Source organism: Erpetoichthys calabaricus, chromosome 16 (assembly GCF_900747795.2).
Source record: "Erpetoichthys calabaricus chromosome 16, fErpCal1.3, whole genome shotgun sequence".
Classification (NCBI taxonomy): Eukaryota; Metazoa; Chordata; class Cladistia; order Polypteriformes; family Polypteridae; genus Erpetoichthys; species Erpetoichthys calabaricus.
The window spans coordinates 3,043,668-3,066,263 of record NC_041409.2 but is presented as its reverse complement, the minus strand read 5'-3'; the positions used below and the strand labels follow the sequence as shown (position 1 = coordinate 3,066,263).

At 42.1% G+C, this 22,596-nt stretch overlaps 2 protein-coding genes across 3 annotated transcripts in view; both read left to right on the top strand.

Moving 5' to 3' along the window:
• LOC114666589 (protein unc-79 homolog) overlaps window positions 1-11,975 on the top strand; it is a 223,515-nt gene extending 211,540 nt beyond the window's left edge. Inside the window, exons 48-51 of the mRNA XM_028821501.2 lie at window positions 2,235-2,432; window positions 3,816-3,893; window positions 9,173-9,214; window positions 9,297-11,975. Of these exons, the coding sequence (XP_028677334.1) occupies window positions 2,235-2,432; window positions 3,816-3,893; window positions 9,173-9,214; window positions 9,297-9,497 (519 nt within the window). The 3' untranslated portion in view covers window positions 9,498-11,975. The remainder of the gene's footprint in view (window positions 1-2,234; window positions 2,433-3,815; window positions 3,894-9,172; window positions 9,215-9,296) is intronic.
• Window positions 11,976-15,316: 3,341 nt separating this feature from the next.
• Window positions 15,317-20,322, top strand: tmem251 (transmembrane protein 251). 2 transcript variants are annotated; one of them, XM_028821771.2, is made up of 2 exons: window positions 15,317-15,605; window positions 18,452-20,322. In XM_028821771.2, exon 2 carries the CDS (start codon window positions 18,467-18,469, stop codon window positions 18,863-18,865), a length of 399 nt encoding a protein of 132 aa, XP_028677604.1. In that variant the 5' UTR covers window positions 15,317-15,605; window positions 18,452-18,466; the 3' UTR covers window positions 18,866-20,322. The 2 variants fall into 2 exon arrangements, with proteins under 2 accessions (XP_028677604.1, XP_028677603.1); XM_028821770.2 differs by having other exon boundaries at window positions 15,320-15,530.
• The last annotated feature ends 2,274 nt before the right edge of the window (window positions 20,323-22,596 follow it).

The following is a 22,596-nucleotide window of genomic DNA, read 5'->3' as shown; positions in this document are numbered from 1 at the left end:
CAGAAACATAAAAAAGCCAGACTGAAGTTTGCCAAAATGTACTTGAGGAAGCCAAAATCCTTCTGGGCGAACGTCTTGTGGACAGATGAGACCAAGGTAGAGCTTTTTGGTAAAGCTCATCATTCTACTGTTTACAGAAAATGGAATGAGGCCTACGAAGAAAAGACCACAGTACCTACAGTCAAACATGGTGGAGGTTCTAAGATGTTTTGCTGCCTCTGGCACTGGATGCCTTGACTGTGTGCAAGGCATCATGAAATCTGAAGACTACCAAAAGATATTGGGGCACAATGTAGGGCCCAGTGTCAGAAAGCTGGGTCTGCGTCAAAGGTCATGGGTGTTCCAGCAGGACAATGACCCCAAACATACCTCTAAAAGCACCCAGAAATGGTTGAAGACAAAGCGCTGGAGAATTCTGATGTGGCCAGCAATGAGTCCAGATCTAAATCTGTTTGAACACTTGTGGAGAGATCTCAAAATTGCTGTTGGGAGAAGGCGCCCTTCAAATCTGAGAAACCTTGAGCAGTTTGCAAAAGAAGAGTGGTCGCAAAATACCAGTTGAGAGGTGTAACAAGCTTGTTGATGGTTATAGGAAGCGCTTGATTTCAGTTATTTTTTCCAAAGGGCGTGCAACCAAATATTAAGTAGAAGGTGCCAATAATTTTGTCCAGCCCGGTTTTTGAGTTTTGTGTGAAATTATGTCAGATTTGGCTTTTTTTTTCTGTTTTTTTGTGTTGTTCCAATGCACATAAAGGAAATAAACAAGTGTATACCAAAACATTTGTAATTGCAACAATTTTCTGGGAGAAATGGTGCATTTTCAAGGAATATTCCAGGGGTGCCGATAATTTTGGCCATGACTGTAGCTGTACCCTTTCCCATTGAATATAATGGTGAGTCCCGACTCTGCAAGACCCAAAAGGCAGCAACCCGCGACCCTAAGAAACTATGCTGTAGCTCGCTAAAAGCGAATGTCGAGATCGATGTACTGGGGTTCTCTTTTCTTAGTTTTAGTGACCGTTGTGCCGTCAGGGTTTCAAACAAGTTGCAATTTTTATAAGAGCCTTTTTTGGGCAGGCCTGAGAAAAGAGTACTGCCATGGTCTAATCTGCTGAAGCTAAAGGCATGAATAAGTTTTTCTAAATCTGTTTTCCACTGATTTTAGAGATATTTTTGAGATGATAGAATGCTGATTTAATTTCAGCTTTAATATGAATGCTAAAACAGATCTGCATCCAGAAAGGACACCACGATTTCCAACTTGGTTTTAAGATTATAGCGCCTTGAAGTCGCGGTAGGAAGCAACTCAAAGTCTTTCCTGTTCATTTCCAAATAAAGTAGAATCCCTGTATCCGTGGATTTGGTTTCTGCAGTTTCAGTTCTCCACAATTTGCTGTACTGTAGCCTGAAAATATCAAATAGATCATTCCAGAAAGAAATGGTTTCTGCATTCTGTGCGCAGCATGCGGGGGAAATGTCACTGTGTCTGACATCATTTTTGACTCGCTGACGCATTGAGCATTGTATAAACCAGCCTTTAGCCTCTGACATTCACACTGTTCGCATTCATTATCGCCTTCTCACAGTATTGTTGTGTACATACCCCTTAATTTTGCTTAGTTATGACGCCAAAGTACATGTAGTGATGCTGGCAGTTCTTCAAAGACTAAAAGAAATCGTAAAGTGTAACCCTCCAGTGAAAACACTGAAAAATGGAAAAGCCGGTGAGTACCCACATTAGGCTAAGAGATTTTTTAAGAAATAAATGTAAAAGTTTGTTTTGATTGTATGTATGTGTGTGTGTGTGTGTGTGTGTACAAGATATTTTTCTCTGATCTGTCATAACTTGGGGGTTAACCTAAATATCAGAGTTCCGTTCATTCCCGAGAGAACAAGAGCACAAGTATAATTAACGTACAGTGCATTTTATTATTCTTTAATGCTGTTAATCTCTTACTGTGTGTAATTTCTCAGTTAAAGTTTATCATAAGTGTGTATGTAAATGAAAAATGACTGATACTGTATATATAGTTCACTACTATCCTTAGTAGGTTTTGGAAGGTGCATAAGTCTGTCCTTGTGTTAATCAGTATTCTGTCGATTCTGCCAGTGTTGACTCTCTGCTCTCCTGCAGTGGCACAGACTGGAAAACTGGAAAGATGGACAGAAAGAAGAAAGGCTGCGATTGTTTTTTTTCCTTTTCAGTTGAAATGTTGTCATTTTCTTCTTTGCAGACCTCCGTCCTGCACATGTGCTCCCTCTTCCACGCCTTTATGTTTGCTCAGCTGTGGACTGTGTACTGTGAACAGGCAGCCGCTGCCCCATCACTGCAGAACCAGAATGAATTTTCATCCACAGCGATTCTCACTGGCCTGGAGTTCTGGAGCCGGGTGACTCCTGGGATCTTGCAGCTCATGGCTCATAATAAAGTGGTAAGGATGAAATGTGGCTGCACTTTGGAGTGAGGAGTCGTAGCACTTTAGTTCTTTTGTATCACTGCATGGTCTTTCAACCAGATGGACACACAAACACTTTTCCATTTTTTATAGAGTCACTAGCTGTGCTACCTGCCTAAGACAGGTTGAAACCAAAGTAATCAATGTAGACCTCAATGGTAACACTTGCAGGGAACCATCTATCGGAATGTATTTGGTAAAACATGTAGCAATAAAACACATTGCATTTGTCATTCCAGCAGATGATACGTCACAAACATTTCTAGTAATAAAATGGATTACTACAAATGTTTGTGATGTACCATCTGTTGGAATGACAAATGCAATCCATTTTATTACTACAAATGTTTGTGATGCACCATCTATTGGAAAGACAGACACACATGTAGATATACAGACACACTGAGACTTATTTGTAGGAATAAAATGCATTACTATAAATGTTTGTGATGCACCATCTGTTGGAATGACAGTGACATAGCAACCAGACAGACACAAAGACAATGATCCTTTTATTACGGTGGAATAGATATGCTTAAAACAAGCTGAAATCTAAATAGTGAACATAGACCTCAGCATAAATGTTTGCAGCGCAACATCTATTGGAATGTATTTTGTGATGCATGTAGTAATAAAATGCATTGCATTGGTCATTCCAACAGATGGCCCATCACAAACATTATCACTGCTTTTGCAAATCTCATGCCAAAAAGTATATCAGAGACACATGTCTCAGATGGCGCATCACAAACATTAACACTGCCTCTGTGAATTTCATACCAAATCCCATATAACAGAGACATGTGCATTGTATTTTTCATTCCAAAAGATGGCGCATCACAGACATTTGTAGTAATAAAAGGTATTACAAGTGTCATTTCAACAGATGGTACTTCACAAACACTGATTTTATGAATCCCATACCAAATAGTATATAACAGAAGTGTATGCATTGAATTTGTCATTCCAACAGATGGCACATCACACACATTAACACTACTTTTACAAATCCCATACCAGATGGCATATAACAGAGACATATGCATTGCATTTGTCATTCCAACAGATGGTGCATCACAAACATTAATACTGCTTTTATGAATCCCACACCAAATGGTATATATCAGAGACATATGCATGGCACATCACAAACATTGCCAGCAATTCATTTTATTACTACAAATGTTTGTAATGTGCTGTTGGAATGAGAGAGACATAACAACTGAATATACACACAGACATGTATCCTTTTATTTAGATGGACAACATTCTGTCATGTCCAACTTAATATTTAATATTATTGTTTTTCAGATATTTTCAGAGCAGTGCTTACTTTTTCCTTCTGCTTCACATTTTCAGATGATTGAAATGGTTTGTCTGCATGTCATCAGTTTAATGGAAGCTTTACAGGAATGCAGCTCAACAATTTTTGTGAAGGTAATTCTTCTGCCGTTGACAATTAAATGTTTGAAATCAGTGGTTTTAGGGTTGAGGTGATAATTCTGAGTAGTGACAGACATCGCAAAACCATAAGACAGCAAGCCAAACTGTGGATTGTCCTGCTTATGTGTGTCTGCAGCAGTTTAGAGACAGAATGGAATCATAAGAAGGCACGGAGAAGTCATAATTCATATGGGTCGTAACTGGGAAGACATCAATTAAATATCAGACCTTAAGATTTGTAGCCAGAATCAGGAGCAGGAGCCATTAAATTCCAAACTAGGAACAAGAAATTAATCAAGTCTTAGAAGAGTAGTAACATGTGATGCCAGCTTTTAAAACATCACGTTTTTGACATCATGATGCGCAACCTTCAGGAACCACATCCCAGCAGCAGGGGGCCACATCCTTACAACAAGATAGCGGGACCCATAATAATTAAGCTGACGTACACATTGTTGGAGACCTGGGCCATGTTTATCAAGCATCCCAAGGCTGTACCATGTAGCCTGATGGGCACCTCCTCTAAAATGTGACTCCACATCTCAATGATACAGACCCTACGCAGAGCCTTGCAACTCTGATTGGCCAGTGTGGTAATTACATATTTCCTGAAAGACATTTCTGCTCATTTTCCACTATTCTGAATTAACACGGAGCAGACAGGGGAAAGACTTGTCAAACGAAGTTAGAAAATATACACATTTATATGGTTCCTCATCACAGCACTACAAAAAGAATCAGATGGCAGTTAATTTGTGGTGTGAAATATCGTTTGACTTTGGTTTGGAAGGCACCAAATATGTGAAAACGTCAGAAAATGAGAGGGACAAACATAGAAGAAAATATGCAGTAAGAGAACCAGTCGATCCTGGAGGGCAAAAACTGCATTTTAATGGATCATTTGCTTTTCTTGCATGCGTGGTGTGACACACAAGTATAAACTGTGGACTCGATGAGGAAGAATAAATCAGCCTTAACAATCACTCTGATGAATTGCAGTAAACGTCTGGCTAGGTTAAGAATTAGTTCAACCTCAGTTACGAAGCCCCATAGTTCTAGTTAAGAGTTCATGTTTGACAATGAATGATGTCACAACTTCACGACACCCTGTGGCGCAAATTGGAACTCATGACATGATGATAATTAGTAGTTTTTTGATACAAACGCTAGAGCTGCACCACAAAGATAATACTAATAATAACTATATTTAAATATAGTAGTAGAGGAGAAGAATTAAAACATAATACATCCAGAAAGAGTACAGAAGCGATTAAATGGACTTATAAGATATCAGATTAGATTGAGGAGTCCTGAAGCACGTAAGTTCCAAAAGAACTTCCAAAAAAGCCCACTAGGGAGGATTTACTGTCAAACCCCGGCTAGTGATGAGGGCACACACAGGATCTTAATAAATTAAAAACGTTTATTTTCACAAAAGGGCGGCACGGTGGCGCAGTGGGTAGCGCTGCTGCCTCGCAGTTGGGGGACCTGGGTTCGCTTCCTGGGTTCGCTTCCTGGGTCCTTCCTGTGTGGAGTTTGCATGTTCTCCCCGTGTCTGCGTGGGTTTCCTCCCACAGTCCAAAGACATGCAGGTCATGTGCATTGGCGATCCTAAATTATCCCTAGTGTGTGCTTGGTGTGTGTGCGCCCTGCGGTGGGTTGGCACCCTGCCCGGGATTGGTTCCTGCCTTGTGCCCTGTGTTGGCTGGGATTGGCTCCAGCAGACCCCCGTGACCCTGTGTTTGGATTCAGCAGGTTGGAAAATGGATGGATGTATGGATTTTCACAAAAAAATACACCATCAGACTATGAAATGTGAAGACCGGCCTCGACCACGAACAGACACCAAGACAGCTATGTCCGAAACACACTCTTTAATTGTGTTTTTCTCCTTCCAGTACAGCACAATGCACAAATCACTCTCAGTCCTTATTATTTTCTTCTCCTGCTGTCTCCACTCCTCTCTTGTCAAGCTCCGTCACGCTACCTCCCAACTCCGGCTACCAGAATGAAGCGATGCGGCCCCTTTTATACAGTACCCAGATGTGCTCCAGGTGCTTCCTGACGAGCTTCCTACAGCACCTCCAGGTGAGGCGGAAGTGCTGCATGATCACCCGGAAGCACACCGGGAGTATCTGTCTTTGGGCTTAGCAGCACTTCCTGTTGTGGCAGAAGTGCTGCAGTCCATGTTGCCTGGAACATTTGGGCGTCCCCTGGCAGTGGCCACATGCCCCAACAGGGTGGAGCATCCCAGTTCTGATCTTGTGGCTCCCCTGCACCCCAGGGCAATAGCCCTCTCGTGTCCCGGGGAGGTATTGGCGCTCTCCCGGTCCTTCCATGTCTCAGGCATCCTGACTGCGCAGCCTAAAGGCATAAAGGAGTTGCTGGCAAGGTGATCCAAGATGAATAAAATCACAACACAGAATCCAAATAGAGTGGTCAAAAAACTTAGCAGGAGTTCAAAATCCAGAAATCCAATAAATCAAAGAATAAAAATAAATGCAAATAAACTCACCAACATCCTGAGCACATTCACAATGAACCACCAGCAACCGTGGTATAGAGATGGAGGGAAATTACTGGTGGTGATTGGTAGGTGGCCCTGCCTCGTGGTGGACCACACACAACATACATGGAACATCTCCGAGGCTCTGAAGCATAAACACAATCAATAGTAAATAAACATAAATAAAATGAATACATAGAAAAGACCCAAATACAGTTAGGTCCATAAGTATTTGGACAGTGATACAATTTTAATAATTTTGGCTCTGTGTGCCACCACCAATACTTTTGAGACCCTAATGGCTGTCATTCCTAAAAGACTCAAATGATACAGTCATATGAAAAAGTTTGGGAACCCCTCTTAATTCTTTGGATTTTTGTTTATCATTGGCTGAGCTTTCAAAGTAGCAACTGCCTTTTAATATATGACATGCCTTATGGAAACAGTAGTATTTCAGCTGTGACATTAAGTTTATTGGATTAACAGAAAATATGCATCATAACAAAATTAAACAGGTGCATAAATGTGGGCACCCCAACAGAGATATGACATCAATACTTAGCTGAGCCTTCCTTTGCAAATCTAACAGCCTCTAGATGCTGTCCACCTATAGCCTTTGATAAGTGTCTGGATTCTGGATGGAGGTATTTTTGACCATTCTAACATACAAAATCTCTCCAGTTCAGTTCAGTTTGATGGCTGCCGAGCATGGACAGCCTGCTTCAAATCATCCCATAGATTTTCGATGATATTCAAGTCAGAGGACTGTGACGGTCATTCCAGAACATTGTACTTCTCCCTCTGCATGAATGCCTTTGTAGATTTCGAACTGTGTTTTGGGTCATTGTCTTGTTGGAATATCCATCCCCTGTGTAACTTTGTGACTGATGCTTGAACATTATCCTGAAGAATTTGTTGATATTGGGTTGAATTCATCGGACCCTCGACTTTAACAAGGGCCCCAGTCCCTGAACTAGCCACACAGCCCCACAGCATGATGGAATCTCCACCAAATTTGACAGTAGGTAGCAGGTGTTTATCTTGGAATGAGATGTTCTTCTTCCACCATGCAAAGCGCTTTTTATTATGACCAAATAACTCAATTTTTGTCTCATCAGTCCAAAGCACTTTGTTCCAAAATGAATCTGGCTTGTCTAAATGAGCATTTGCATACAACAAGCAACTCTGTTTGTGGCGTGAGTGCAGAAAGGGCTTCTTTCTCATCACCCTGCCATACAGATGTTCATTGTGCAAATTGCACTGAATTATAGAACGATGTACAGATACACCATCTGCAGCAAGATGTTCTTGCAGGTCTTTGGAGGTGATCTGTGGGTTGTCTGTAACCATTCTCACAATCCTGCTCATATGCCGCTCCTGTATTTTTCTTGGCCTGCCAGACCTGCTGGGTTTAACAGCAACTGTGCCTGTGGCCTTCCATTTCCTGATTCCATTCCTTACAGTTGGAACTGACAGTTTAAACCTCTGATATAGCTTTTTGTAGCCTTCCCCTAAACCATGAGACTCAACAATCTTTGTTTTCAGATCTTTGGAGAGTTGCTTTGAGGATCCCATGCTGTCACTCTTCAGAGGAGAGTCAAAGGGAAGCACAACTTGTAATTGACCACCTTAAATACCTTTATATCTCATGATTGGACACACCTGTCTATGAAGTTCAAGGCTTAACAAGCTAATCCAACCAATTTGGTGTTGTAAGTAATCAGCATTGAGCAGTGACATGCAGTCAAATTGGCAAAATTACAAGGGGACCCAAATTTTTGCACATCCAGTTTTTCAAATTTAATTTAATTTCATACAACTAAATACTGCTTCACTAAAAATCTTTGTTCGGAAAACACCCCAGTGCTCAGATGTTCCTAAGAAATGAAAGACATACCACTGTTATCTTTTTTGTTGAAAGTAGAGTCAATTATTATGCAGGCTGAGAGGGGTTCCCAAACTTTTTCATATGACTGTATTTCTACTAAACCCTTTGACTTAATGCTGAAAGCCTACACTTCAATCATGTAATGACTACTTCATTTCAAATCCATTGTGGTGGCATAGAGTGCCAAAATTATGAAAATTGTGTCACTGTCCAAATACTTATGGACCTGACTGTATGAACAAGGACAACATAAAACCCCAGGCCTGGCAATGTGTACGCATAAGGAGGTGATGCTTAAGTTTTATAACACAATAGTGAGGCCTCACCTGGAGTGCTGTGCTCAGTTTTGGTTTCTGTTTTACCATAAAGACATAACAGTACAAGAGAAGGTCTTGAGAAGAGTGACCAGGCTCACAGGTTTGAGCTATGAGGAGACATTGGAAGAGCTGAACCTTTTCAGTTTAAGCAAATGGAGATTAAGAGGAGACATGACTGAAATCTTTACAATTATCTAAGGAATTAGGACTGTGGAGTACTTTAAAATGAGTTCTACACGAACACAAGGACAGATGGAAACTTTTTAAGGGTACATTTCACACAAACGTGAGGAGGTTTTTCTTCCCACAGAAAACTGCAGATATCTGGAGTAAGTGACCAAGTAGTGTGGTGGAGAGTAGGACTTTAGTGACCTTCAAGACTTGACTTTATGTTTTTTCAGATAAATACAGGAGTCAAGCTTGTTGGGCCGAATGGCCTGCTCTTGTACATGAAGTGCCACAAGATGGTCTTCACAGTGGCTGATATATGAAGACAATGCCGATTTGTTGATGTTTCCGTAAGGTCCCATTGTTACCTTCTTGTGTCCTTTCTGTTTTACAGCTTATTCCAATGTGGCTGCCCATGATTCAGTCAAATATAAAGGTAACAGTGTTAGATCCGTACGACTTGTCTTTCCATCTTTCATCTCGTGTGTCTCACCGGTTCTGTTTCTTGTTTTTAACAGCACTTATCTGCAGGACTGCAGTTGCGACTACAAGCAATACAAAACAACGTCTGCCACCTTTGTTTCCAGGGGGCTCAAAGCGGCGGGCAGGCAAGCGCTGTGTCCTCTGCAGTCCGCAAGTGGCTGCAGTGCACTCAGTTCAAGATGGCCCAGGTAGAGATCCAGTCATCTGAGGCAGCGTCTCATTTTTACCCCATGTGACCTTCACTACCGACTACCCTGGCTTTACAAGCCTGAATGCACCCCACAGCAAGAGGTTACCAGACCTTAGGTTTGAAGGATGGTTGATATTTCCCCTTTTTAGATTTGATTTTGTGTTACCCATTTGAGGCCATGTACTCTCTTGGAGTGAGTGGCATTCCTCTCAGATGGTGCCAAACAAGTTCCTTACTTCGCCATCCTAGATGGAAGTATAGAACCACTGACTATTGAACATCCGGAACTTCAATGGCAAGATGTCCTAGGATTCTGTTATTATCAGTGAACAAAGCCATGATGGATGGGACCAATGGCCGTCACCCTCACAGATTTGCCATATGTACATTCTGTATGAGGCCCTCTTCTGTATGAGGTTGTGTCAGGAATCAGCTGGGCACAGGCTGTTGGGATTGTTTAACATGGAGTCATCATCTGAAGTTTGGCAGGCTCCTAGTGATGCCACACCAGCCATTGCAAAATTTGGCCCTGCCTGCCCAGCTCTCTGATTCATGGTGTTCTTGTTAGAAAACAACGTACAGCATGCCAGGAGGAGCTGCTCCTAAAATGGCTGACAGGTGCAGTACCACCATGACTCATGATACACCATAGAAGTGCCAATTGAGTTCAAATTGTATTCTCCATGTTCTATGTTAGCCCACCATCAGTCCAAAGATATGCTGTCATGTGCACAGAAGGGAACAAGTGTTGACTGACATTCCTTCTCAGATTGGTACCTGGTGTGCCCACAGTGCCACCAGACTAGACTCTGCTATGCACAAATGACTGTTTGTTTGTATTCAAGTATGGCTGTCCTTCTTTTAAGCCCCCCTTTAATGAAAAGGTGCCATGGAATGTTGCTCATTTCATTGCCAGTTGTGTCCGTGTTTCACCAGCTGTACAAGAGTGAAATCACAGAAAGTGGCAAAATATTTTTACTGATATTTAAAATGCCAAGTGCACCATTTAGCATTTTGCAAACAGAAGCAAAATGACAGAATGAAACCCAAGTGGTGTGGGAATTTCCACCCAATTGCAAAATCGGTTAACATGAAGATTGCAGCCACAAGGGGGTGCTGTAACCCTGCTGTGTATGACATAGTGCCGTCAGTGTTGGCTGCTGTGGATTCACATCACCTGACTGCAGAATTAGTAGCCATAAATCAAGTGTCATTTCGAGTGATATCTCTGTAATGGAAGACTTTCATCTGATGATGGCGGGTAGCAAAGAATTATTTCCTTTAGAAGTCCTCGATTTTTGTACACTGGGCCATGCGAACGATGACGGTCAGCACGGTATTCATCTCATAAACAGAGACAAGCCTGAATCCCAAGATCTCTCCCTTGTTTTAGAAGATGTCCACTCACCAGTCAGTCAGTCAGTGATTTTCCAACCTGCTATATCCTAACACAGGGTCACAGGAGTTTGCTGTAGCCAATCCCAGCCAGCACAGGGCGCAAGGCAGGAACAAACCCCGGGCAGGGCGGCAACCCACTGCAGGGCACACACACACCAAGCACACACTAGGGATAATTTAGGATCGCCAATGCACCTAACCTGCATGTCTTTGGACTGTGGGAGAAAACCCATGCAGACACGGGGAGAACATGCAAACTCCACGCAGGGAGTTACCCGGGAAGCGAATCCAGGTCTCCTAACTGTGAGGCAGCAGCGCTACCCACTGTGCCACTGTGCCGCCCTGTCCACTCACCATTTACTTTAAAATGAGGCTGGTGCTACTGAGGCCAAATGTACTCACCACCTACTTGGGTGGGATGCTGGGAAAAGTGTACCAATACTTAATGGGGTCTAGTGAGCCACCTAAGGGTTAACTGAGCTTCCTCGCTTCTGACTCCTTCCGTGACCGTGTAAGGAGCCAATGGTGGACTGGTGTTTGATGGCAGCTCTCTGGTGACCACCCGGCAAGCTTGTATCCTGGCACTTGACGTGGATGAGTAGCACATTTCATGTACTGAGATATGAGGATTAAATGAAGTAAAGTTGAAAAGGCCACAACTGGTTAAAAAAGTATGCAACTGGACATTCACAGCTTTTTGAAGTTCTCCTTTGCTCAGGTGATATCTGTATGCTTGAAGTTGAGCTCATCCGGCGCAGTTCATACGTGGACGGCTCAAGAAGGTTGCCCCCGTTGAAATGGAACAAACTGGCAGCGTTCATCCGCATGTACGGAATATTCCTGTTAATGTTTTTTTTTTTTGTGCTATTTATTTTTTCCAGCTACATATGCATTCTCTGCCAATTGTTTTGTCTTTCTTTCATACGAATAACCGGAGACCATCCAAGGCCAAAGGAGAGCAACATGGTGGACTTTTGGGGTGGATGTACATGACTATGACTTTGACATGACGGTGTAAATACGTATACCCCCATTTGTAAAAATAGATTATTTTAGTTAATTGTAACAGATTATTTATAATGTTTCTGGTGTAATACACAAATTAATAATAAAAGCTATAAAAGTACCCGTTTTCCGTTTTTGTTTTTTTTTTGGTCTCCTCCTTTTGATTGAACTGGTGTCGTTTCAGGGTCAGTAGTACTATTGTCACACTTATTACTGAAGGATGCATCATGGTGGCACAGTGTGACTCCTACACCATCCAGCCCTGTAAAGTAGCTGTGACACTCTGGTGGAGCCCCCTGCTGGGGTGTACACACTTCTTACTTGCAGATGCTAATCAACATGCATTAGTTGCCACTCTCATCAGTAGAACCACATGACCTCAAAACCTCCGTCCACCCCCCAATCCCCCCCCCCCCCCAAATATTAGCTGGACTGCAAATGGTGGTCCTGCAGGAAATGAGGACTGAGATCCCTGGGTTAGCCCATCATCTGTTCACACTGCTTATTGTTATAAAAAAGAAACGGAAAGCTTCTGACTCTTAGAAAGCAACTAGCAAGCCCGCGATTCTCGAAAGAATCGCAAATCCAAGAATGGCAATCACTTTCTGTTCCCTCCGATATTTGGAGGGATGCCTCTGCTGTGTCAGAAGCGCGTTGTGGGTGCGTTCGTTCATTGTGTTTATCCATACGGGCTCGTTTTGTATTTCCGTTAGTTGAGCTCTTTCATTGTGGAGCCATGACGTCTTTGTTTCTGGTGTGTCTGAAGCGTGTTGTAGGAGCCTCCGTGTATTGTTTTTATTCATGCGGTCTCGTCTTTGTTGTTCTGTGGCTGTGTCGTTAGGTAGAAGTCATTTACTGTTAGGAAGCATAATCCAACTTACATTTAATACTGAATTACCGTTATGTGATTCAAATATGCCACACCGACTGCTGGCACAGAGGATTAGAGCAAGTGTAGTTTACAGGTTGTGGTGCTTGGGCGCCACGTACTGACTCTGGGAAGTACGGGCTCGGTTTTGTATTACAAATCGTTGAGCTCTTTCCATTTGGAGCTGTGACTCCTTTGCCTCTGCTGACACCAACTGCTGGCACAGTGGATTAGAGCAAGTTCCGCTGGGTTTGACTCTGGGGCGCTGCAGCACAGTGCGCATGCGCTTTGGTGCGTCCGCCGTCCGTGTTTCGTTTTGGAGTCGTGACTTCTTTGCTACTGGTGTTTGTGAAGCGCGTTGTAGGAGCCTCCGTTTATTGTTTTTATCCATGCAGTCTCGTTTTTGTTTCTCTGTTACTGAATTACCGTTATGTGATTCAAACATGCCACACAGACTGCTGGCACAGTGGATTACAGCAAGTTTAGTTTACAGGTTGTGTTGTTTGGGCGCCACCTACTGACTCTGGGAAGCCGCTGCGTTTGACTCTGGGTCGCCGCGGCGCAGTGCGCATGCGCTTCGGTGCATCCGCCGTACATAAATTAAACTGTCATGTAGTAATATAGATAAAGGAAAAGAGATGGGCTCCATTAGCAGAAGTACTGGAATACCAATGTAGGAGGTGTGTGTGGCGTGAGAAGAAGAAAAACAAATGATAGATTGATGTCAATCTATCATTTATCAGTGTTGCCTTTGACATTGCCATTAATTAAAAAAATTAGTAAGATGCCCACCTAGAGATATCAGATTAAGATTGTGTGTGTGTGTATGTGAGGATTTTAACTTCTGCCCTCCCAAATATGTCTGTAGTTTACCTTCAAGCCAGGCTGTGAGCTTAGAAAATGAAGAGGTCTGCGCAGATTATGAATGGGCTTCATAAAACAGCGAAAGTCCTCATTAAACACGCTCACTCCCTCTGTGGTGTACTTCAACAAATAACCCAAACACACGGTTCAATTAACCAAATTATACTTTACATTTATAACATAAGAACAGAAAAATAGCCGGCTGCAACCATATATTGAGAGAAGATTTACATTTATCAATCATCCTGCAAATATTTAACCTCTCACTTCAGTCGCTATCTTTGGCAATTTGTATTCTCAGATAGTGTACAGTGGATTTAATCAGAACATTGCAAGCACTGATCACAGGACAATCATGAATTAACATTAGTTTGCATTTCTTACAATTTAAAGTTAAACCAGATGATTTTAAGTAAAACATCTGATAACTTCAAAGATAGATTGACAGAGAAATAGATACATGAAAGGTGCTATGTATGAGATGCATGGATCGGAAAGGCACTATTTGATAGACAGGTAGATAGGAAAGGCACAAAGATAGATTTATTAATCCTGAATAAAATTGCAGCAAACGGCAAAAATATTCATATAACAAGATTTATAATAATCTTGGGTATGTTAACAATGCTTAACAATTATCTGTAAGTAAATTTTTAAAAGTGTTTGTATTGACTAAGTGTAAAGGGGTTAAAATTAGAACAAAGTTTTTAGGATATCATTTACGGTTTTTTTTTTACGGTATAACGGTGTCATCAGCAAACTGAGAAATGGAGATTGTTTTTCCAAATACATTACGTTTAGTAATATCTGAATGTTTATTATACATGGCAAGCATTTCTGGGACTATAATAAAAGTGGAGATAAGGTGCAACTTTCCTTTTTTTCTACGATAAACTTTAAATCTTAGCATCTCCTATACGGCAAAGAATCTGAACTACTTTAATGAGAATGCATAGATTAAATTGTATTAATTAATTTGTTTCCATTTTTTTTTTTACGGTATAACGGTGTCATCAGCAAATTGAGAAATGGAGATTGTTTTTCCAAATACATTACGTTTAGTAATATCTGAATGTTTATTATACATGGCAAGCATTTCTGGGACTAAAATAAAAGTGGAGATAAGGTGCAACTTTCCTTTTTTTCTACGATAAACTTTAAATCTTAGCATCTCCTATACGGCAAAGAATCTGAACTACTTTAATGAGAATGCATAGATTAAATTGTATTAATTAATTTGTTTCCATTTTTTTTTTTTACGGTATAACGGTGTCATCAGCAAACTGAGAAATGGAGATTGTTTTTCCAAATACATTACGTTTAGTAATATCTGAATGTTTATTATACATGGCAAGCATTTCTGGGACTATAATAAAAGTGGAGATAAGGTGCAACTTTCCTTTTTTTCTACGATAAACTTTAAATCTTAGCATCTCCTATACGGCAAAGAATCTGAACTACTTTAATGAGAATGCATAGATTAAATTGTATTAATTAATTTGTTTCCAAATGATGGCCTAGACGATTTTGACGACGCACTGACTGACCAATCACGTTCAATAAAACATTTATTTGAGTCAGAGCGGCGCCACGCCCCCAAGCTTGTTACGTTGCTTTTCGATACTAAGCCCCGCCCTATCAATTTTATCCGGCTGCAGGTTGAAGACTCGGCCTTCTACGCCCCCGGTCGCTTTGGCGAAAGCCACTCCCCTTTCACTGCCCCATTTCGCCCGCCTCCTGAGGACATCGCGGCCGCGGCTCTGACGCGGTTGCGCCGACGGTGTCCTTGGCAGGAAGTTTCAGACGATCATATGATTAGCTGGTTTGACTCGTTGTGTGCCCGTGGCAGGCACGAGGTGGCAATGGTGGCGATTCGAAGAGACGGAAGCGCCAGGAAGAAAAGAAAAGCACAGGGGAAATGAAGCGGCGTCGTGAAGAGGACAGGTGAGCGAAGACACAAGCGGACGGGAGAGGGAGCCGGCCACCCCGCCGAGGGCCTTTTATTATCCTGAAACGGCGGTGAGCGTTAAATACCTAATGGGGGATCGAAAAAGGGCAGCAGAATAGAAATAAGGAATGGCCCCAAGTACTGTTACGATTTCGTTGTGATTTGGAAGACCGTTGCCGTTCGCAGTGTGCAGAACTGAATAAGCGGCAAACAAGGCGAGGGCCGCAAAGGCTTCTTTTAACGGTGGGTGGGCGGAACGATAAACAGACAAAAAAAAAATGCTTTTGTGCACACGTGTTACTGGCAAAGTGGCAGGATGTGACAGTGTGACCAAAGACTCACTGGCAGCCTGTCCAGGATGGGCTCCTGCCTCGCGCTCGATGCTGTCCCTCAAGGACCCCTCCTCCGCAAACCTGAATTGATGTAGTCGGTTAGGAAGTGGAGAGGAGAAAGAGGCAAAGTGTTGGAAAAATTGGTTTAAATTACTTGGAGAATTAAAGCGACTCTGCCAGGGATGTTAGTGCCACAAATTCAGAAATACAGGTCAGTGCCAAAGCCAAGTCAAGGATCTCGGGCAGCCATCATGCCAAAAGCTATCAAGCCCTCCTCTGGATGGAGAAGACCAGGGCGGGCCACAGAGGGCAAGTCTATTGTTTGGCCTCGACATTTAAAAGAAGTATTGAGTGCCCTGGAGGGAGTTTTGCATGTGCTTTGCCTGTCTTGTTTTTTTATTTCCTGGAGCAGCGGCTCTTTATATATTTTTGGTTGTTATTGTTTTTATAGCCTTGTTTACAGTTCTTTGTCATGTGTCCTTCCTGTGTGGAGTTGCATGTTCTCCCCATGTCTAAAAGGATTTTCCCCTACAGTCCAAAGATATGCAGGTTAGCTAGATTGGCAATGTTGAAATTGGTGTGCGTGCGTGATGTATATGCTGTCGGGGGATTGTCCCTGCCTTGTGCCTGATGTTTGCTGGGATGGGCTGTAGTAGCCCCAGTAGACCCTGCTCAGGATAAAGCAGATTTTAAAAATGGATGAATGTATGTTTAATGCTTTGGGTCCCCTTGACCCTTAATTGGATTATGTGGGTTTCAACGGATATTTCACCCAGCGATATGTAAACTTTACTCATGTAGTTTAACATGATGACCAAGAAAAAAAATTCAACCTCATATTTTCATGCAGAACAGAGATAACAAAGCTTTTGAAACAATATAAGTCAATACTGACCAGTGTTGGACAATAGCAAAGAATATCAAAGACGTCCATTAATAAAAAAAAAACTCATGTTACTGGTGTTGCATCATCCATTTGTCTAGTCAGCAGCACACAACTGGCCTAACACATTACTTAATTTTAGCAAAAAGAAAGTAAAATAAATCTCAGGAAAATGAGAGTCATCCATAAACTGGAAGTCCAGTCACAATGGATTGCACTTCTGAATTGTAGACGGGAGTCTGAAAGTTGATTTTTTTTCAGATTGAGGGTGAATTACATACTTGAGGATTCAACAGAAGTAATGGGAAGTCTGGAAGCACTTCCTTAATCAAGGAAATGTGGGAATCTGGAAGAAACTACCAAGACATGGAGCTGAAGCAGAGACCTTGACAGCCTTTAAGAAGGATTTGGATGAGATGTTGGGACAGCTTAGCTATTAGCTAAACAAACGTGTGAAAGTTGGACTGAGTGGTCTCCTCTTGTCTGTCAAATTTCATTTATAGTTTTGTTCTCTTGTTCAAAAAATAAGGAGGGGGGGGCAATCCCCTTTGAGCAAACAACCTGTTTGTGCACAACTTTCATTTAATGGAGTTAATTTATCAGTACTTTAGAAAAAAAAAAAAGATGCCTATTTGCATGTTGTCAGCATACAACTGGATGGCTTGGTGTGTGGATTATGCAAAGCAATTTTTTTTTTCCATGGATGATTTTTATGTATCCTCTCTGTGACACAGTAAGGCTGAAGACTTTCCACCATGGAATTATTCATCAGAAGTGTCCAGAAATGCAACTGGGGCTCCTTTATAAAATCACCAATAAACCTGTATAGCACATCACTGCGACTAGGACCGTCATTTCAGAAGTCTTCCTTCTTTTTAGTAATTTTTATGTGTATTTGAAAGGGTTATGTGCGGTATGTTGTTTGTCATATTTTATGTATTAATCTTCTCTAAGAAAACAAATTTCCCTCTGTGAACACATGCAGTCCTAGCTATGCTGCTGTCCAGCATTGGTCACCATTAAGTCCCGATGAGATTCAATTTTTTTTCTTTGTCATCTTTCAAACTGCATGGTGTTAGTAACATGGAAAAATAATCATTTTTGTATGGAGTATTCTTTCAACAAATGTACAGTTATGTTCAGGGTAGCACGGAAGCACAGCAGCGAGCTTTGCTGCCTCCCAATTCCAGAGTTTGTATGTTCATGGTGTATGCTGCATTTCCTTTAAGAATCCCAGGGATGTGCTGACTCTAAATCCGGGTTTTCCAACTCCGGTCCTGAAGGGTTACAGTGGCTGCAGGTTTTCATTCTAACCCTTCTTCGTAATTAGTGACCAGTTTTTGCTACTAATTAACTTTTAGAGTTGGAGACCCCTGCTCTAAACATAGTATCTCAATAAGCTGCACAGTGGACTGGCACCCCATCCTGGGTTTGTTCCTGCCTTGCCCATGATGCAGTTGACCCCAGCTTCACACTATATAAAAATATGATTTGTCTTATTCATATCTGGTGGTTGAAATCTGTAAAAGCATACAATTTCACAAGTTGGTTTGGATAATTCATAATGTTACTGGTTTGAGGATGCCAGTTTTCATTCTTTTACTCAAGACCAAGTAAACGTAGTGCTGACGCTCACTTCACATCGCCTCTTATTTGTATCGATGAAGTTTGTTTTGATTTGAACATTCTTTGTGCCTTTCAGGAAGGAGTATGGAGAATGATGAACTTTCGTCAGCGTATGGGATGGATTGGCATGGGACTCTACTTACTGGTTAGCGCGGCGGCCTTTTATTACGTCTTTGAAATCAACCAGACGTACAACAGCCTGACACTGGAGCAAGTAGCACAGGTGCCGAGGGAGTCGCAGACGGGACTGACATCCTGGATGCAGAGCCTGAAGAGCCGCCTGCTGTCCTTCCCCTTTTGGATGTGGGCCCTTATTTTCTTGGTTCCTTACCTGCAAGTTTTTCTATTTCTGTACTCTTGCACTCGGGCTGAACCCAAAAACATTGGCTACTGTATTATCCCTATCTTTTTAGCAGTCATTTGCAATCGGCAGCAGACGTTTTCAAAGGCCTCAAATCAGATAAGCAGGTTGCAGCTGATTGACACTTAAGACTTTTGTGTTTTTTTTTTTTTTTTTATGAATTGCAAACTTGAAAAAGAATTTACATCTTCAGACATTTGCTAATTTCCTGGAAATCACAGTGAAGTGACACCTTGCACTTTTGGTTGTACAATGTGGACATTTTTTGAATCAAGAAACGATTTTTACAGCTGACGTCTTAAGAGAGGACTTTGTAGAAGGGGGTTTGTGTCCCTCAGTGGTCCTCCAGCACACTCCGAGGGAATTGAGGGATGCGCCTTGATGACCAGATACACGTTAATATATGACTGACAATGTGCTCTCATTTTGATGGGTTTTTTTTTTTTTTTTTTTATAAGTTTTAATGTAAAGTTTGCCCTTTTGCAATATGTGTAGGTAGTTTTAAAACCTCCACTCATGAGGAAACCTGAGTAAGAATGATTAGTTCCCTCCATGCTGGGTTTTTCTTTCTGTTTTAATTCTGTTTTCAAACAGAAGCCAGGTGTTTATCAGAAGAAAACAGTATCATGAGACAGAAGGGTGATCCTCCACTGCGATTAACATGCAGCAGCCCCGGTGTATTGTATTTATTAGTAATATTTAAGCATTCACCTGCAGTTTTGCATGCACAAGTTCACCATAAGTCTGTAACTGATGTTGTTTGGACTTCTGGCTTTGGTTTGCTTCAGAGTCATGTCTGAAAACTTGGATCGTTGATGCGTGCACTGTTACTGGTTCATCCTATCTGTGATTCAGTGTAACAGAGAGACCACCACATGATCCCCCAACTAAAGTGGCTGTCTGTAACACAGAATTGAGAGCGGGAGACCAGGAGAGGGAGTTAAATGTTGACCACAGTTTCAGGGCTTTTTGATTTTCATGTCTGTATTGCGTGGTTGGAGGCATTAGCAGCAATTTTAGGGGCTGTTTGAAGAACGTGGTTATGGCACTGTACCGTCCTGAACATCATGAGACCTGATTTATTAATGGATATTGTTGTGAATAGTCTTCATTTAGAATTATGTGTACTTTTTCATAAAAATGTGACAATTTTGAAATGGAAAGTACATTTACTAATCCCAGTAACATCATTGCTAGTTTCTCAGTGAGAACTCCGTTGGCTCGTTTTTCTTTTTTTCCTTCCACAGTCTGTTGAGATGGGGAATGATTGCTCAGTGCATTTCCTAACAGTAAGCCATATTAAAATGTGGTGTAAGGACGGGCTGCTCCTGCTGTGAGGGGGTACGCCAGATGCCAAAGAGGTGTGTTTGTTTGCTATATCCTTAAAATGTGTACAACTTAATGGGAGCTCTAATGGCTTGTAAAGGGGGGGAAGAAATCAATGCAATTTTGGTTTAACTAATGTTGGGTATTTTGTGCTTCTAAAATTCAAGGTACTTGGTTTCTGCTTTTTGTTTTCAATGAATTGCACTGTGATATAATAAAATTATGTTTGAACGTAATTTTGGTATTAAAATATCTGGACCAGGGGTTCTCAAGGTTGGTCCTGGGGGCCCACTGTGGCTGCAGGTTTTTGTTCCAACCAGCTTGTTTTTAATTGGATTCCTGGGCTAATTAAGTGAATGCTTATTTCCCAGATTCTGTGTTTTGGGAACAATATAGAAATTAGAAAACTAAGTTTGCTAAAATGAAAAAAAAAAAATTAAAATGTACTAAGCAGTTATATGGGAATGATGTATTTTTTTTTTCTTTTTAACAATATTTTCATCTTGATGTTCATTGTTTTTTTCTGGGTGTTCTAATAATTAATCCATTGTTTTCTAATTAGTGGGTCTAACGCTAAAGTAGTTGCAGCCTTTCACGATTCAGTGTTGTGTGCCTGGGTGTCTGCTCTGCTCATTTTTAATTGTCATTATCAAGATACAATGAAAGGAGCAAACTGCACAGAGAAAGGGCAAAATATAATGAAAACAACAAAAGGGAATTAAGCATTTAAATTTATAGCAAAAGCGGAAATATTTCTAAATGTCTTATAAAAATCATGCTGCTGTGCTTTCTTAATGTAGAATAAGATAAGAGAAAAAATACCAGCTAATTGAGATCAGTGTTATTAGTTGTCTCTAATTATGAATCTGGTTGAAGCAAAAACCTGAAGCCACAGTGGGCCCCCAGGACTGACCTTGAGAACCCCTGATCTGGACCAAGGACACAGCTACTTTGTCTCACTGATTGTGTCCATTGCATGAGCTGTCCATCTAGTCTACTGCCACAGTAAGCCTCTACCCTACCATCCCTTGGTGCAAGCCTGGAGCCCACCTAGGACTGAGTGCCAGTGCATCACCAGACAAACCTGTACTCTGCAACGTGGCCAGATTGGAGCCACCAGTAAACCTGATATCCTCCTCTTGTGATAGTTGGAAAAACATGCAAACTCCACTTTTACCATATTTGATTAACAATAGAATCCCTGAAGTTTAATTTTTTTTTGTTGTCCCTGACCTCTGACTGCAAGGCAGCCTTTGTCGATTTTTTGTAAAGCATTTCACTCGGTTGACTGAGCTGCCCTGTGGGACATCTTGAGGATTCACAGGATCTCCTTGAGGTTGCTGGATATCAGGGCCGGCGTGTACACTGGTACTGTGAGTGCTGTGCAGAGTGGAGGCAGAACCTCTGTGTTTTTCCCACTTGATTCTGGGGTTCCTCGGCGGTGAGCTCCGCTCCTACTCTGTTCAGTGCTTGTATGGACTGGGTGTTGGGCAAGGTCGTGGGGTTCAGTGGCTGTGGGGCATCTGTTGGTGAAGAAAGATTCATGGATCTTGACTTTGCTGACAATGTTGTGATCTTTGCGGAGTCAATGGAGGCTCTGATCGTGGCACTCGAGAGACTGAGTGAGGAGTCTTGAGTGTCTGGGCTTGCAAGTGTCCTGGATAAAAACCAACATCCAGGCCTTTAATGACCACTTTTACACCGCCATCAGCAGTGTGTCTGTCTGCGGACACAGTGTCAACCTTGTTGAGAGGTTTACTTACCTTGGTAGTGACATTCATGTCTCTGGTGACTCTTCCTATGAAGTCAGTAGCCAGAAAAAGAAAGCATGGGTGGTCATGAGGTCACTGGAAAGGAGTGTGTGGCGCTCCCGATATCTATGCAAAAGGACGAAGGTCCAAGTCTTTAGAGTCCTGATGGTCTTGCTATATGGTTGCGAGACATGGACGCTATCCAGTGACCTGAGACGAAGACTGGACTCCATTGGTACTGTGTCTCTCAGGAAAATCCTTTGGTATCGTTGGTTTGACTTTCTCGAATGAGCAGTTGCTCAAGTAGTCCTGAATGAGGCACATTACCTGCATTGTGAGGGAGCATCAGTTACGGCACTATGGCCATGTGGCACGTTTCCCCGAGGGATATCCAGCTCTTAAGATCCTCATTGTTGGGGACCCAAGTGGCTGGACCAGACCAAGGGGTTGCCCATGGAACACCTGGCTGTGGCAGATAGAGGGTCATTTCAGGAGGCTGGGACTGGACCGCGTGTCTGCCTGGGGGGGGGGGTTGCCAACCAGGATCCTGAGTTGTTTCGTCGTGTAGTGGGTGCGGCAACGAGCTGTACCAGTGCATGCTTCTTGACTTGACTTGCTTGACCTCCTTAAATTTTCCTGACTTAACCCAAGAAGCTCTTGGCTCCTTATCACTGCGCTAATAGCCCTCTTTTGTTTTGCAAATGTGTGAATTAGCAGAACGCAGCCTGCTACACCCACACCACCACCAACCATTCACCCAGATGAAGGCATCACCTTGCTGCA